General features: G+C 48.6%; 1 protein-coding gene across 1 annotated transcript in view; it reads right to left on the bottom strand.

Annotated features, from left to right (window-relative positions):
* Nucleotides 1–1126: 1126 nt before the first annotated feature.
* The window catches only part of SLC14A2 (solute carrier family 14 member 2), a 157339-nt gene continuing 140798 nt past the window's right edge, over nt 1127–17667 (bottom strand). The window contains exons 11-20 of the mRNA XM_045527913.1: nt 16115–16237; nt 13801–13883; nt 12890–13049; nt 12039–12228; nt 11580–11708; nt 10593–10785; nt 8239–8386; nt 7435–7569; nt 4287–4336; nt 1127–1362 (exon numbers count right to left, since the gene is read on the bottom strand). Of these exons, the coding sequence (XP_045383869.1) occupies nt 1162–1362; nt 4287–4336; nt 7435–7569; nt 8239–8386; nt 10593–10785; nt 11580–11708; nt 12039–12228; nt 12890–13049; nt 13801–13883; nt 16115–16237 (1412 nt within the window). The 3' untranslated portion in view covers nt 1127–1161. The remainder of the gene's footprint in view (nt 1363–4286; nt 4337–7434; nt 7570–8238; nt 8387–10592; nt 10786–11579; nt 11709–12038; nt 12229–12889; nt 13050–13800; nt 13884–16114; nt 16238–17667) is intronic.

Here is a 17667-nt window from a genome sequence, read left to right as displayed (position 1 = left end):
TTTGTGTGTGGGGGAGGGGGAGGTCCCACTGTGGCCCTATAAGAGGTTCATCCCCCTCCTTTGAGGAAGGGGGGAAGCCTGTGTCATATGGAGTCCCACAAAGGGATTTTGTGGTCTGGGAGGTCAATGCTATGACCAGAGCCACCAAATAACAGGATTTACTGGCCATTCAAGAGTGGCTTGATTTATAATTTGGGGGCACAAAGCTAAAAGGCTATCCTCTAAAAATTGAAAGAGGTTATTACAAATCTGTGCTTCAACTCAAACAGAAAACCATATCCATGGTCATTGCCATATAATTTTCTCCTAAACACATCAAACATTCTTCTGATAATTTTTAATCCATCCTCATCTCTTTTCAGACACATGATTGACCATGGGAACCCCCCCCAGGTGAGCAATGTGTGAACCTGCAGGTGAGCCCAATTTTAAGAAAACCCTGATACCAACTTGCAGACTTCGTTTAATGAGAGTATGATCATGAGTATTGCAAAAGGAAACACATTTGTTTACAATATGATTTGAGTGTTGATAAAGATCAATTTTTACCTTATGACATTTCCAGAAATATTTCTGTTATGTAAAGGAAAGCACATTGGCACTTACAGTGCATTTAGATCCCTAACCCCAAATCTGGAAAGCATCGGCCCATGACCTAAGAATAAACCCCCACAGAACGTTAATAGTTTCCTGCCTCTTCTCTGGTAACACTTCCATCTTTTACTTAACTCAAAGTAATTATTTGTTGGTCATGCTGATTTCATCAGTTTATAGGAGAGAGAGAACAATCAACACTTCAGAGGTGGAAAGGACTCTTGAGTCCCCCCCTGTCATGAAACTGATTAAGACATCAAGGTGGAAAGCAAAGAAGAACTTGCCCAAGATGGTAGAAGCTCATTTGTGGCACAGCTGGGGTGGAACCCACCCTCTTGCTTTCCAGTCTAATAAACTATGAGTATAGAGTCTAAACTAACCATATTTTGGATAAGTGTTGTGCATCTCAGAACAGAGAGCTTCCTGAATGGTGACTGCACACACATTTCCCAGTGCTTGAGGGGAGAGTCACAGAACAGACAAAAGGGAAGGTTAAGGCCACTGTCTGGGATCCCAGACGGCCTGCTGAAGGCTGGGTTTACAGTGCTGTGTTTTAGAAAGGGCGACTTAGGAGACATCGTAGGCCTGGTACTTTGTTACAGTCGATGCCCTTCTGTTTCTCTCCTGGGACAGGTAGTAGATGCGGTTGGCCTCCGGGTAGGTGACTTTGCTGAGTGGGAGCTTGTAGATGGCGGGGTTGTTGGTCGTCAGGAGCAGGAAGGTGAGTGCCGAGAGGCAGAAGGGCCAGGTGCAGGTTGGTAATCCAAACTGGGGAACACAAGAGAAGCCTTGGTTACATCAGACACCTGTGCTTGTTTAATCAGCCCTTATCAATCACCTACCACCCTGGGTGGAGGAGGGATGGTTTGTGGACATTGATGAAGATACTTAATTGATGACCAATATAAATAAAATCACGCCAGCATCTCAGTCTGTATTCTAACAGGTGAGTACACACTTTTCAAAATGCAGCCATTGGAACCCTGATGGAAGTTAACATGCCTTACATAGAGTCATCAGGGCATAATTATATGCCTTTTGTAGAAGGCATGTTTTGTCTTGAGGTGTCTGGTGAGGCTGTACTTCTAACTCTAGCAACTATGACCATTCCATACCTTCTCCCCTCAGGCCCTGTTTGAGGGGTGTCTTTGGCAGCCATTTTGTAGCTGAAGGCCATTTTCTCTTTGGTCACAGCTGATTGGACTAGAGATCAGCACCTGCTCAAACACAGCTTCCCATAGGCAGGTGACCTGGGCCAATAGAATCCCTCTTTAGAGAATTTGAATTAAGAGGCACAGAGACTGTGTCTATAGGGCTTTTGAACTGAAAGGACAGGGAAACCAAACCAGTGATGGGTGGCCATTTGGGGGCTGTGTGCACAAAAGAAACCTGTCACTGAGAGGCACCGGGCAAGTGAGCAGATGTATATAGAGAGGCAAAGGTGTGATGTCCTCATCCAAGGAAGCTGGAGCTAGAGCATAGCTGCCTCTCTTCTCAAGGGCTTTCCCATCCCCAGCTCCATTTTTCATGGTGTTGACCTGTTATTTATTCCTTGAGATGCTCTGAAGTGTTTTTTTTTTTATTATTTTTTTAAGACTAGTCAAGTGCAGTAGTGAGGAGAGGGGAAAGAAGTAGAATAAAGAGTTCAATCTGTAACTGACTGTGAACAATCAAGTGAGATAACTCAAGCAATCCTTCTGCCTCAGCCTCCCGAGTAGCTGGGACTACAAGCATGTGCCACCATGCCCGGCTAATTTTTTTCTATATATATTTTTAGTTGTCCAGATGATTTCTTTCTATTTTTAGTAGAGATGGGGTCTTGCTCTTGCTCAGGCTGCTCTTGAACTCCTGAGCTCAAGCGATCCTCCCGCCTCGGCCTCCCAGAGTGCTAGGATTACAGGCGTGAGCCACCACACCTGGCCTGAAGCATTTTAATACTCCTCCCCATTGTCCATTTGAGATAGCTTGAGTGGATAATTTGGTTCAATGAGTTCAGTTATGAGGCAGATCAAATTGTGCCCCCTCTTCCCAAAACATCATCTTATAATCAGTAAAAACCTCATGTAAAACCATGGAAGTGACAATGCCAGTCATGTATGTGTCCAGAGATGGCACTGTTGGGTGGGTCTTGGGGGAAGAGCAATGACAGCCTGGTGCCAGAACTGAGGCTGTAAGGGGTGCCTATGAGTGAAGAATTCCACTCGACAAGCCTTTCCAAAGCCCTGCTAAGACAGCACAAGGTGTGGGAAGCACCCCTGGGGGTCCCACAATGAGAAGAATGGGGGTCTGGGGTTCCACAGATCCAGATCCAAATCTCAGCTCTGACCGATTGTTATGGTCATTTAATCTTTCTGAGACCTATTTCCTCAATAGTAAAATAGTGCTAATAATACCTATTCAGAGTTGGTACCTAGTGCATGCTAGGCACTCAATAAATGGTCCTCAATACATGGTCATTACCGTCAAACAGATGGTGGCATTGTTGAAGACACGGGGCTGGCACCTTGTCCCAGGAAGTTACATGACACGGGTTTATTGGACGAAGGATTGGGTGAATGGATGGGTGCAGGAGGAGAGGGTGAAGCCTGGAGCAGACAGAAGCCTCAGAGGCCGTACTGCATGTTCTTGTCACCTTTCCGTATTTCTGATGGCCAGCTATTCAGCCCAGCTCTTCTATGCCCTGTCATGGAGGCTCACTACCTGAGCCAGTATTACTTGAGCACTTACTATGCGCTGAGCACAGTAACAGTTGCTAGAGATAAAGATAAGAATACAGGGCCCTTGTTGTTCGGAGGGAGAACATGGGTTGAAAATAGAAGAGACCAATGAGCACCAGACTTGTCACAAAATATTATGCCAAGTGTTTAGATGAACTGTTTATAAATGCAAGGGGGTCCAGAAGGGGGGCTTGGTCCACTGGGGGAGACAGGATAGTACCAGGGAAGGCTAATTATATTGCTAGAACATATCTTCCTATGTTAAGTCCAAACAGTCCATTTTCACTAGAGGTGGGGGAGGGATTTAGACAGGCGTGAGTAGAACGCCTACCTCGTCCCCATGTGAGATGTGCCCTTGTACCGTTATCTAAGAGGGGGAGCCATTGACTGCAAGCTGAACCCTGAGCACTCTTCACGGGGCCTGGGGCTGGCCCCATGGCTCCCCCTGGGCTCACATGTCACCATTCGCTGGGGCCCAGATGAGGCAGGGGTTCTCGGACTGCTGCTCATGCCCACATGTCACCAGCTCTGGCTTCTCTGACTCAGCTGGGGCTTGACAACCCCCTTCCCCCTGAAGCCTTTGCTAGTGATGCCACAGCTATGGGACAGACAAAGATATACACTGGCTCACGAGTTAGTTGGGCATACACACAAATTAAATCACAAAGATTTAAAAATAACTTCAGAGAATAATACAATAGAAAGGAGTTTGATTTATAAGATCATGTCCTTCCAACTGTCCTTCTGTAGGGAGCTCCTGGGCCACTGACAAGGGGATTTGATTGACCAAGGGTTGATGTTTAAGCTTTTGAGACCTATTTTGTCTAGCAGGTGCAGAGGGGAGTAGTGTGATTTAAAACAAGGGAGATGGACCGGAGAAGGGTTCCTGGAGGAGGGATTTTGAGCAGGGTTTGGGAAACCGAGAGGACACCAGGGAGGGTGTTGTGGGCATGTTGTCAGCCGGCGTTGACTCACCACAGATAACACGTTAGCCAGGGCAGCACCCAGGTAGGCCGCAAACAGTGCTGGAAAAAGAACCAATGAGAAATAGACCAGTAACTATTTCAGTGCCTCAGCTTAGTCTACATAGTCTCTCCCCACACATTTTGTGCCACAAATGCTATCTCTCAGATTAAAAAAAAATCGAGTTGTATTTCCATTTCTTGGCAGCTTTAAAAATGTTAAATTCCATACAAATGCCAGCCCAGTGAAGACAGCAGATGAACTTTGTTAAAAAGGGCCAGGATTTAGCTGTTACAGTCCTCTTGGGTCTCACCACCTTGCATGGCAGTAAAGGAACATTTAACAGCATAAACCATAAATGAAAATTTTACTATACGGCAAAGGCAAGTATATCCCCAGAACTCCCTACTGGAATATTTCATCACAGGTTATTAACATAATATGGGTTCCTAGGGAGGAGCAGCATTCCGTAAGCTTGAGGCAGACCAAACATGCCCGCTGCCTTGTCTTCTAGGCTCTGCGGAGGGCACGGCCAGGCTGCCAGCTGGGAAGAGCCACGTGCCGACAGCAGGGGAGAGGCTGTTAAAATGGGCTGGCATAATTGGCCTTTGCTTCTGAACCCATCTCGATTGTCCCCAGGATATTAACAACAGAGAACCTTTGTCAGAGAATCCCTGTGTGCCCAGCTAGTGGCAATACGGACCATATCCTCCCGCCTTCTCGCAATGTAAGCTCTGTTATGGTCTTCATTTCACAAAGGAGAAAACTGAGGCTCAGAAAGGTTAAATGACTGTTTTGCCCGTCTTTCAGCTGGAGAAGTCCCTACTGTTTTAGAGGTGGTGATTCAAGGTGGAAGAGTAGGCGAGATTAGAGCCTGAGTTATATGAAGCGGGGTATGGGGGCATCAGCAGGTTTCACGGGTCACACAGGACAGCTTATTTCTCTGATCCTGACAACACTCTGAGTTGGGAACGGATAGTATCAGGCACTGGGAGTTCAGGTGACTCGCCCAGGATTTCATGGCTAACAAGGGGCGGAGCCCCGGCCACCTGGCTGCAGGAACACGCTCTCAGGCAGCTTCTCAGATCTGAGGGTGGAGAAGAAGGGCAGATGGGGGTGGGTGCAAACCAAGCACCACAAAGCCGCAGAACGTAGGGGAGTCACAAGGTTGGAGTGGACTCTGGGCTCAGCCTATGGACAGTGGAAGACACGAACTCCACCCACCTTCCCTGGGACCCACAGCCAAAGGATTTGTTCTCACTGTCCCCTTCCCTGCTGTTATTTTATCAGCTTTGGTCTGTGACTAGCAGGAAAACCATCTGAAAACCTTGTGTGCTCATATGTGGTCATAGGGCCTGTGTTGTGGGGAGAGGGGAGGAAGGACAGAAGGACGGGAAGGGGACTGTCTCCAGTTGGAGGGGGAACTGTCTGTCCCAGGGGACGTGCAGGGTGTGCTGTGGGGGGAGGGGTCTTCCAGACAGGACGCCCGGCCATTTTTCCTGTCTTGTCCATCACTGGCTGTGTGATGACAGAAAAAGGCCTAACTATTCTGGGCTTGGAGTTTGTCACCTATGGAGAAAGTGCTCACATCAGGAAACAACGTGGTTCCCTACAAGGAGCACAGACTTTCAAAGTTGGGCAGACCTGACTTTGGGCACTTTATTTAGTTTCCTTTAGCCTCAGTTCTCCATCTGTGAAATGGGGGTAGTAATAACACCCACACACTTTACAGGGGTGTAGTGAGGATTAAATGAGACAACTTGTACCAAGATTCATAACCGTGGTGACATTGATGATTTTGGATGTGGTAACTCTTAGTCGTGGTGTCTGTCCTGTGCATGGTAGGTGTTCAACAGCACACCTGGCCTCTACCCGCCAGATGCCAGTAGCACTCTCCCCTCCTCCCCCTGGGTATGACACACAGAAATGTCATCAGACACTGCCAAATGTCCCCAGGGAAGGGGGAAATCACCTCTGCTTGAGAACCACCAGGGTAACATCTGACGTAAGTTGGGCATATAAAACTTCTTTGTTACAGAATGTGATTATTCCTTAGTGAACCAGCAGAACTGGGGGCTGGCTGCCAGGGGTACCCTGCAATGTCATTTCCCAGCTGGTGTCCCAGATGTCTTTGGCCTCTGAGACTCTGGACAGAGTGGCAGTTCCAGGTCCTCGATGCAGCCACCCCTGCCCACCCTCCACCTCCCTGCTCTGACCCTGCATGGAGTTTGTGGGCCACCAAGAGAGCTTGGAGCAGGCACAGCCTTGACCTTGAATGCTTTAAAAATCTTCAGGACTCTTTGATTTCTCATTTATAGTGCTGAGACTCTTTTTTTTTTTTTTTAAATAGGATTAAGGTCAAAACCAATTTAATAATATAAATGATTACTGATTTTAAAGATATCTGTGGCCGGGCACGGTGGCTCACGCCTGTAATCCTAGCCCTCTGGGAGGCCGAGCCGGGTGGATCGCTCGAGGTCAGGAGTTTGAGACCAGCCTGAGCGAGACTCCGTCTCTACTAAAAATAGAAATAAAAATTATCTGGACAACTAAAAATATATATAGAAAAAATTAACCGGGCATGGTGGCGCATGCCTGTAGCTACTCGGGAGGCTGAGGCAGGAGGATCGCTTAAGCCCAGGAGTTTGAGGTTGCTGTGAGCTAGGCTGATGCCATGGCACTCACTCTAGCCTGGGCAACACAGTGAGACTCTGTCTCAAAAAAAAAAAAAAAAAGATATCTGTGAAAGTTTAGAATCTTTGTCATTGGATCTTTTTGTGGAAGGAAGTAACTAGGCATGGGCCTAGTTTCAGGTCATCGAAAAAAATGCTGGCCCGTTAAAAAATCAAAGTTAATTTAAATTAAAATATTCACCATGACGTTTATTCACGCACCAGGAAAGTAGCATTGATAGGAGACAACCCATAAACAACCCAACCACCAGCACCTGCCATTGTGTATTCGGTGAAAATAGTTTTTAATGTATTAATCACTGAATAACCATTGAAAACAGTTTTAAACAAAAACCGTTTCATAACGGAAACAATTCCTCCCAGTCACGTTTGTGGGAGCAGCAGCATTTTCACAGGGCGATTTGCTTTGCGGGGACAGACACAGGCCTGGGTTGAAGTCGGAAGGGGATTCCGACGGCAATGCCTACCGCAGGTGATGGCGAGAAGGTGCGTCTGCCAGGTGATGACGTAGAACGTGCCTCCTACGGCTATGCACGCCAGCGCGCTGTTGAAGCCACACAGGCCGAAGTAGATGTCGTCAAAGGGTGTCGCGACAGTGAGCGCTGCAGGAGAAGGCAGGCGTCAGTGTTGAGTCTGGGGGACTTGCACGCTCACCTGCCCACCCTGAAACCTTACCACGGCCCTCAAAGCCCAGAACCAGCTATCCCTTTAAGCATTTATATAACAAGGACTTCTGATTTTATTTACAGAAAAACATCTACAGGGAACAAATGGCCATAGAGACCTGTGAAGATTAGCAGTTGAGCTGGTATGGGTTGAGGAGACTTTTTTTTTTTTTGAAGAGACTTTTTGAGTAAGGACTCTGAAGTCTCATTCAAACAGTCTAGAGAATATCCTTCTCCAGCCAAGAAAGAAGACCACTCCTCCTTCATTGATACCTTAATGTTCTCTAATGGAGAACAAATCTTTCTCCATTGTTGTTGGAGATGACTTAAAATATACATATGCCTGGAAGAAACCTCTCCCAAACTTTAAATTTATACTAAAGTGTAAATGACTAATACCGAAGCCTTTTTTTGAGGACAGCTTTTGCCCGGGGGAGCATGAGGGAACTAGTACCAAAAGTGGAGAAAGGGGTAAAACAGAAGGAGGAAAAGTTTACAGGAATCAGCAGGTGGAGTGCTGAAGACACACGTCACCATTTTCTTTGGAGCTAGCCACGGGCACTAACATCCTCCATAGCCCATTAACGGGGAAGTGATGACACAGACCTGCTAACATCCCCATGGTGGATCCAATTGCCGCATGCAAGCAAATCAGAGGCGAAGATATGAACAGAGCTATGAGGAAAATGCCTCCGGTCCAGGGGTTATCGCAGCCGTACACTTGGCCAATTCCAACAGGGATGGCTCTCAAAAGCTGTAGGGGTGACAGGATCACGTGCTTATTATGGAGGCAAAAGAGACAGCTTGAACCTTGGCTGTGAAAGATTCAACACCACACTCACTACACTAACGTTTTGCAACAGGTTTCCAAGATATTTCTACTTAAATAAGTTAACTCTAAAAAGAACGATGTTATCTTAGTTTAAATTATATTGTCTTGATCTTGAGTTCTTAGAACACTAACAGGTTAGGATGTTGAGTTTCCTTTATTTAGAAACACGAGTGTGAGGCGTTTATGTCCCAGGTAAGAGAAACGGAAAACCTTTCAAATTAGGGTGTTATTCATTAGAAAGGTAATATATGTCTGATCAAAGTCGGGGTTTAGAAACCCTCTTGTAATTTTTTTTTAACCTGAAAAGATGATGAGAAGGCTAAATATTAGATACAAAATGGTCCTTTCTGTCCCCAAGAACGACATGTCTGGGGCGAGATGGCGTTAGTCCTGCGATCTGGGTGAGCGGTTGGACTACCATCTGCAGAAGGGCCCGGGGAAGGTGGCATCCCCCGCATCTGCTTTTTGATGGATGCACCGGTGGGGCCACCTGCTGGACTCCACCCTCCACGGGTCACAGGGGCTGCTGGGGCCTGTGTGTGAATGAAAAGGCACTTGAGGAAGTCTGATGCCTTGTGGGCGCTGTCATAGGTGCCCTGGCGTTTGGGAAAAGGATCCTAGAAACGCAGCCTTCCCCAGCAACAGGGACTGGGTCCTGCGTCTTGGAGGGTTTGGCCAAAGGCCCTTAAATGAGGAAGGTGCTAAAGGTAGGAGGCTCCGGGCCATTTGCATGTGCTGGCTGGGTGTCTCGCCCTGTGGGCAGGAAGCTGACGGGAGGCAGAGTTCTGGGCGGAGTTTGTGCACTTGTTACCCCAGGCAGTGCTCTCAGCCAGGGTCTTTTGAGAGGACCCTACCCCCGGGGGGTGTCAGGGGAAGGAGGTCCTGGAGCTCCGAGCCCTCACACCACAGTGACAGCAGACAGAGACAGGAGGGATCCCAGTGGGCTCTTTGGGCTCAGTTCCAAAATATTTTTTCAGTTGAAAACATGGCATGGAGAATGCAGTATCTCAAGCTGGTATTTTCTAACATCATCTCCCCCAGCATGCTACTTAGAGCAATTTTGTCTCTAAAAGGTATCGATTGGGTAAACACACCAGGAATTGGAAGGCTGAAGAGCTGAATTGCCAACACAATTCTCTCGCCCTGGCCGGGGAAGGTCCTCACCCACACACAACAATCAACCAAGGTGGGACTGACACAAACATTTCTCTTCCTAAATAACGATGCTTCTTAGTGCAAATGCATGGCTCTTTCTGCTATACCATGCTGTTGCCTACTATGGAATGCCAAGAGAGGCAAGGCATCGTTATTTCTGAGAAAGTTCCTTCAACAAGCCCAAGTGGCTTTGTGGTCGGAGGATGAATTGCTAACAGTGAAGTTTCAGGCCAGCGCCAGACCGTGGGGCCCTTCTGGCGAAGCGGAAAGTAGGAAGGCCCGGGTGAAAATGTGCCTGGTTAGATAAGGCAGCTAATGGGCACGTTTCTCCTTGCTGACTTAACGCCGGGAGTGTAGCTTCTTGCTCGTGATCTTGGCAGACCTCCAGAGGTCAGCATTATGTACAGAATACGTATAAAGAACTTTAAAAGCTCTGTTATATATGTTTCTTAATGGAGGAACACCTGTGCTTTAAAATGTAAGCAAGCCTCGAAGAGGTGGGAACAGTGACTTCGTAAGCCAATAAATGGCAGCATGATGTGTACGACTTTAATGATTCAGTGTGATCAAATGAAAGAAAATATACCACGTAAGCCTCTGGACCAAATGCATTAAAATTGTACTAAAGCATCAAAAAGGCTTTTGAAAAATGGAAAAAAAAACCCAAAGAACCCGGGCCTGGAATTCTAGACTTGGCTTTGCCCCCTCCCTATTTCCCTGTGTGACCTTAGGCAGGTCTCTTAACCTAGGCTCAGTTTCATCCTCTGTGCCATCATAGTGGGGGACCAGAAATAGCCCTTCTAGCTCTCAGAGTGAGAAAGGGTGGTAGCCCTTGAGCGCTGTATGTAGAATGCCTCGTACTGTGTACTTGTAGTATTATTACCCGTGGCTGTTTCTGATGTGCACAATAACCAACGCCACTTTAACGTCCAGTTTGGACAGACACTGCCCGTTCTCCTCCTGTGATACCTACCAAGGGCACTTGGACCTCCGACCAGGTGATGTTGGGCACCGAGGACGCTGGCTGCAGCAGTGTTGTGGGGAAGAAGAGGTTGTAGTGGCCTGTGGCCGCCAGGTACAGGGTCACGGCGATGTTGAAGGGCAGCGTGAAGACCGGGAGGTCCCACTTGCTGAAGACGGTCCCCAGGGCGCTGGACAGGATGGGGCTGATGGCAGAGCATGGGAGACTCTGGTCAGGAGGCCGCCTGGCCCTGACACTAGACTTGAAGCACTGGGGGCTCCCTGTACCTTCCCAGAGAAAAGCATCCTTCCTCCTCCTCCCTGCGCTGGGGACAGGGACAGGGCAGGATGCCCAGACTGGACTTCAGAAGGAGGGCTTCTGGGAGAAGTTTTAAGGCAGAGAGTCCCAGAACTTCCTTGAGGCATCATATAGCTGCATGCCCAGGCACGAGGAGAGAGGGCAGGGTGTGGGAGCAGAGGGAAGGAAATCACAGTCATTCATTCAACAAACGGTTGTTGAGCGGCCAAGAGCACTAGCCTTGTGGCCAGAGTGTGCTGCATTTTCTGGACCAGAGGGAGGGGCCAGTGCCCTGAGGGCTCTGCCATGCTGGGCCTTTAGCCTACTCTGGGGAGGTGGTCTTGGCCCAGGCTGGAGGCCCAGGGATGGGTAAAATCTGGGAGAGGGGGAGGAATGAGAAGATTTCCAGAAACTATGGGACCCTGTAGTGCATCCCTTCACCTCAGTTTCTTGCACTGTGCTCTGGCATGGTGGGACCAACAACCCTTTTGGGTATTAAAAAAGAAAAAAGAAGAGTAAAGTGTGGTAGCTAATGGGATATATATGCAGGTGACCTGGCATGGTGCTGGCACTGTGTGACCCTAGCGATGGCAAGCTAAGTAAATGCTACTTTAACATTGAGCTTAGACAGTCGGTCACGGGCTTGGGGTAAAAAGGTTGGTGGCCCCCGATTTGAACCCACAAGCTCAAAGGCAAACTCACCAGGACATGGACATGACAATGACAGGGAGCAACAGCCACCAGTAATAGTCTCCTTTGTCCGAGAACACAGCCATCAGCAACCCCACCAGCACCCCGTTGTAGCCATGAAGTCCTGCCGCGATGGCTGACCTGGGGGAAAGGGGACAGGTGGAATGCGGGTTTCCCCACCGCTTTTTATGTTTTTCTCCAAGTCAGGTTTTTCTCACCTGGGACCCAGCTACAAAAACACCTTTAACCAGACCACCCTCCTGGGAGAGGGGAGGGAAGACATCAGCCCTACGGACCCTTCATATTTCTCTAGACATTGTGTCATCACTATGAAAAAATAACCAGGGAATAGTTGTTTTTAGTTATTAATGTCCTTATTCTGAAGGTTTTCTGAGCTGGGAAGGGGGAGAATGGCCCCCCAGGGAGCGACCTCTTGGCCTCGTGCTGGGACCCTGAGCCCCAGGGACTTACCTGTCCTGACTCAGGATGAGGGCCGCCAAGGTGGACATGACGGTGCCCAGGCAGCCCGAGATGGCCCACCAGGGGTTCTGGATGAAGAGGCCGAGCACGATGAGGGTGCCGCTGAGGGGGTTGTTCACGAACATCACCTGGGACATGCCCCGGAGGACCCAGTCAATAAACTGGAACACCGGGGACTTGTCTGCAATGGAAGCCAGGCATGGAGTCAGCAGGTGCCCAGTGTGGGGCAGGCGGAGGGTGCAGGGGAATCTAGGCGTCTGCAGTGTGTGTGCAGGGAGCCAGCCGCCTGCTGTCTTCTGCCACCGAAGAGGGTAAAGAACCCTCCAGAAGAGCATCTGACAGCCCAGAAAACTCAAGACCCCTTGTCAGGCAGATGTGGTCATTAGGTGGTTTTTCTGGCAGTATGGGTCAGGTCCCCTGAGCTGTCTGTGCCCACTGTGGTAGTGCCATGCAGAGAGTGCATCAAACCCATGGCCCAAGCTCTGGGAAGATTGCTAAAGAGAACCTATTGGCATGGTAGACACAGTTCTCCCATGAACCATCCAGAGGGCATTTTTTTTTTTTTTTAGAAGGCTGGCTCTAGAATCCGAGTGTGAAAAATGCCGGAGCCCAGAACTGTTATGTTCAGAAATGAGAACTCACTTTCTTCCATGTACTGGTATTTACATCCCTAGAAACTGCATGTCTGTTCTAGCAGCACAACTCCTAGCTTCTCTGAAAGACCAGAGACACAGAGCCCAGTCTGGTCCATAGGGAAGCCCCAGCCCGGCAATGTGTTTTCTGGGGATGGCTGGAGGTGCCCTTTTTGGGGTCAGGGAGGGTCAGCTCGCACAGGACTTCACCTTTGAGTCCCTCTCCACACTCCTTCATCTCTCCCGTGATGTAGCTGAGGGCTTTGCTGATCCTTTTCCCACAAGCAGCCATGGAACTCCGAATCCAGTAAGTCTTGGAAATGTTCGTTTCCACCTTTATCTCAGAGCTCTCCTCCATGGTGTCCAGATCCTGCCCGGGACGAGAGATGGGCAACAATCTCCCTCATTCTGTGGTTCTCATACTGAGAAGTCACATTTGTAGTCACTTGGGGACCAAGCTAAGAGTTTCGTTTGGTATTTAGTTAAATTGCTATTCGATCATCTCCCTGTATCCATAGATCAGAATATCTTTTGTTTGACATGTGACCTCCTTCGATACAGTCCACCACCAGGTGGTACAACAAGACAACACCTTTACCCTCCTTCTGTGGATGAGGACTCAGGTGTGCAGAGGTTCTCATTTGCAAAGGGCAAAGTCAAACAGTTGAGTTGAGATTTAACCACAGATCTTTAGAGTCTTTTTTTTTTTTTGTAGAAAATACCATTACTTTCACTCTATGACCACCTTTCCAGAAATCATTTTCCCTCCAGCATGTCTAATCTTTAAACTTTAACTGCCCATAAGCATAAAGGTATGAAATTGAACATATAAACATTCTGTTTTTGAAAACTGGCGCTCACTTATTTACTAAATGCTTGAATGCTGGATTTAGAGGAAGCCTGATAATAAATAATTTAAATAAAAGGAACATGAAAGCTTACAAAGTAAACTGTGAAAAATAGACATTTTTTTCCCCCAGGTGATCACATTTCTGAAAATACGAATTCAAGTAAAGTTTGCCTACATCAGAGAACGTCTTTTATGGATCTCAGCTCCCTCATCTGCCGCCAGCTTTGTGTCGCAGGGCACTGTCCCCAATGCGGGGGCACTCGGTACTCACAAGCAGCTCCACCGTGGGCTTCCGGTACTGATAGGGAAATGGGTCTTTGGTTTGTCTCTCCTGGTGTTCGCCTCTTCCAAACCCTGGAGTGAGAAGGTGAGGGCATCAGTTAGGACGCACAGCTTTGGCACCTTAGCAGCTAATTTCTTGCGGGGCTCAAGTTAGATTATTTAGTATTTCCTCTGCCTCTTGAGGAAAAGCAGAATCCTGGAGACTTGCGGCTGGAAGGCTCTTTCATTCTTTTATTGGTCCTGGACCCATTGGGGCCCTCCCTTTTGGGGAAAAATGTCCATCTTCACGTAAAGCGGCATTTTACAGGGAATTTAAGGAGTTCAGGGATTACACTGACTTAATTAAGAAGCCATGATTTAGCTCAACCCCTATATTTTTTAGATGAGGAAACAGCAGCCCAGAGGGACAGTGACCTGCACAGGGTCCCTGAATCCAGGTTCTCTCTCCTATAGCACACGGAGAACTTGTGGGTGCACGAAGAAAGGAACGTGAAGCCTCTGGTGTCCTCCTCATACAGAATTAAACTGCTAGTTTAAGCCCAGGAGTTTGAGGTTGCTGTGAGCTAGGCTGACGCCACCGCCATGTTAGATCTGTGTCTGAATTTGGCCATGACCAGCCGGATGCCCTCAGGCTGTTCTGGTCCTTTTTTTTTTTCTTTTTTCAAGGCATTTTAGTATTCAGTAGCAACTGCAGGTTGGATTAGGACAAGTGATCATGTAGTCACTTGTAACAGATTTTTGGTATGTCCTTGTAATTCTAGAAAACTCTTATAATGTGGATCTAAATGTATTTTTTATTATTACAGGTAATTTATCTGCAGAGGTGACCCATGTCAGTAGGGTTTTGTGTGTCAGGAAGGCAGCTCAGGCCCCTGGAAGTTTCCGTCTCGATGCTTTGGTTCCCTCTGGTGGTCAAGTGTGAGGATGGCAGGCTGGGCTCTGACCGCCCTGTGTCTTCAGACCCTATGGGCTGTTCCCATTCCGCAATCCTGAGCCTTCAGGGTGTCAGAGCACTAGAAGGGCAGCATCAAAGGCCCCATGTTCCCACTTTTGAAAGAGCAGGGACTGCAAATACCAGTGTGGTTGGGAGAGAGCACCGTGCAGGGGAAACTAATTAATTTTGGAAGCCTTGAAAGGAAGAGTGGGAAGTAGAGAGGCTGGCATCTGTGATAGCCCGACTGACCCATTGCCTGCCGGCGCCTTGGCAATTCTGACTTCCACCTCCCAGGCCCCTTAGCGTGGGGCTCTTCACTGCGTCCTCCCCCACTCCAGCCCCCGACCGCCGTCGTAATAGGATGTTAAGAAAGAGTGGTTAGCCTTCTGAGGCAAGCCATGCTCTCTAACACACCATGGCTGGGGACTCCTGTCAAACACACTCGGGGGCAAGAGGGCCCTTAAGATACCTGCAGCGCCCTTTCCACCTTGTGTGTTTGCCCACAACCACTCCACGCTCATTTCCCTGGCCTGGCTGAGTTTTGGTACGAAATGATCAGACTTACATGGACCAGAGGAAGAAAGTCACTAGTGTACCTTCTGGGAAAGCACATGATTTGTAAAAAGGGCACTAACACTGGAGTCAGTTTTATCCCTGGCAGTGCCCTCGCCAGCTGCATGACTCTGAGCAATCCTGCTCCCCTCTCTGGGCGTTGGGGACAGAATTAGATTGCCCCTGGGGCCTGGTCCTTCACGAGACTGTTCCAACTTTGCAGCTGCTCGGGGAGCTCTCCCCAGACTCCTGCTCGCCACCACATGTTCTCAGCTTCCAAGTCCACCTTTCTGGCTCCCCCACCTGTTTGGCTTTAGCTGCCCCTGGATGCCCCTCCTGGCCTTCAGAGCCCTTCCTGACCGTGGAGCTCTACCCGTGTCCTTGGCTGCCCCACCACTGCAGAAGGTGAGAACTTTTCATCTTTAGCCTCAAAGACCAGTGGTTTTGATTTGGTGGCAAATTAGAATCTCATGGAGAGCTTTAAAAGCTGCTGATGCCCACGCAGGCTGCTCCCCAGATGAATTAGGTTAGAGTCTCTGGGGATGGGATGCAGGTGATTGCTATGTGCAGCTGACTTGAGACTCCAGAAGCCCACTGCCTATCCACTGCCTGTCCCAGCTCCAGTCTCCACTCCAGCAAAGGGGGGATCCAGACAGACCCTGGGAACTGTGGCTTTGGTCAGAGGTCAGGCACGAGAAGAATGAGCGTGACTCTCGTGGGTCTCCCCTCCACCCTGTGAAGTCGGTACTGTGGTTGTCCCTGTTTTGTTGGAGACTAGGAAGTCGGGGACCGAGGGCGAGGGGGAGGAGGGGCACACCTTTGCTCCTCTTCCGAATGGATGACCACTCGATGTGGAACACGCTCTTGCGCTTGGGGAGCGCGGCCTCCAAGCCCTCCTCGGCCTTCGGGCCCGCCGCGGGTGGCTGCTCCCCACCACCGCCTAGCCAGGGGCAAAATGAGACAGTTCAGTGTCCCACCTGGTCTGCACCTGAGAGAGCCAAACAGAGAGCTGGGAAAAATCACACACAGAAGCTGGAAAGGAGAGAGAGTGGTGAAGCTGGAAGCTGGAGTAGTAATTGCATCAGCCATAAAACACCCAACTTCTCCTTTCTCCCATTAAAACATCCACTTCCTTTCTCCACAGTAACCTAAATTAGATCCACGGCAAGAGACAGTTGAGCCAGCCTGCCTTATACCTCCAGCAAGGAACCACTCTGAGATCCACGTAACTGCCACTTGCACTGGCACGAACAGGTGGCAGCCAGTGCCTTGGACCCCATCCGTGGCAGGGAGTTCTAAAGCCGGCTGCATGTCAGAGTGCTTTAAAAAAATGTCTGTGCCCTACCCAGACCCATTTAAAAAATTAAAGTTCTTTAAAGCCCATGGTATTTAAAACATGGCTCTAAAGTGCAGCGTGTGCTGAGAACTACTAATATTGGTTCTTGCCACTCAAAGTGTGGTCCCTGGGCCAGCAGCAGCAGCAGCATTGTCCGGGAACTTGTTAGAAATACAGCATCTCAGGCCCCACCCCAGACCGATGGAATCAGAATCTGCATTTCAACAAGATCCTCCAGTGATTCCTGTGCCTGTTAAAGTTTGGCAAGTGCCAATCTATGGAAGCTAAGCTGTTTGGAGGCAGGGCTGGAAGCTCTATAGCCCAGGAGTAAATTTTGTACACAATCAGCACTCAATAAGTACTTTAATCACTTTTTTCCCTTTTCAACACTTCTCCCCCCATATCACGGCACACATAGAAAATAAATAGTACTTTTGTGGTATAGCGCAGCAAACGGATGATGTTGTTTATGGCTAGAGGGCCTGGGCCCAGGGACTCTGTCCACAACAGATCCCACCTGTCTCATGCCTGCCTGGTGTATGAGCCACTGCTCTCCCCTCCTCTAACAAGGCTTATTAAGAATCCCAATGCATGTCGTTTCACCCTGGGGGCCCTTCAGGACCGTCTCATGGGCACGATCCCTGCCCTCGAGGATTGCCACCAATCCTTGTTTGAGCAGGCAAGAGTCCAATAATGCTTTCCTCCCATTGACTAAGAGAAGGAAAGAACAGTTATGAGCCATAATGATTTGTTCAGAAACACTTTTTCTGGGACGTAGTGATCCGAAGGTACTTGTGCCTCTGTTGACTTCTATTGCATAGACAATGCCAACCAAATATCAGTGGTAAAAAAAGATTTCACAGAAGAGCCACCCATGAAATAAAACTCTGAAGTTTTACAGTTTCTTTGAGTGGAACAAAACAAAACCAAGCCATAGATGACATCTTTCAGAAGGGGAAAAATGATCTAGTCTATCTTTCTGAAAAACTCAACCTTTACCCAAACAGGTCCGTGCCCATACCCTTTCTACTAGT

This window comes from Lemur catta, chromosome 16, assembly GCF_020740605.2.
Source record: "Lemur catta isolate mLemCat1 chromosome 16, mLemCat1.pri, whole genome shotgun sequence".
Classification (NCBI taxonomy): domain Eukaryota; kingdom Metazoa; phylum Chordata; class Mammalia; order Primates; family Lemuridae; genus Lemur; species Lemur catta.
Note: the sequence above shows the minus strand (reverse complement) of the source record. Positions and strands in the feature narration are given on the sequence as shown.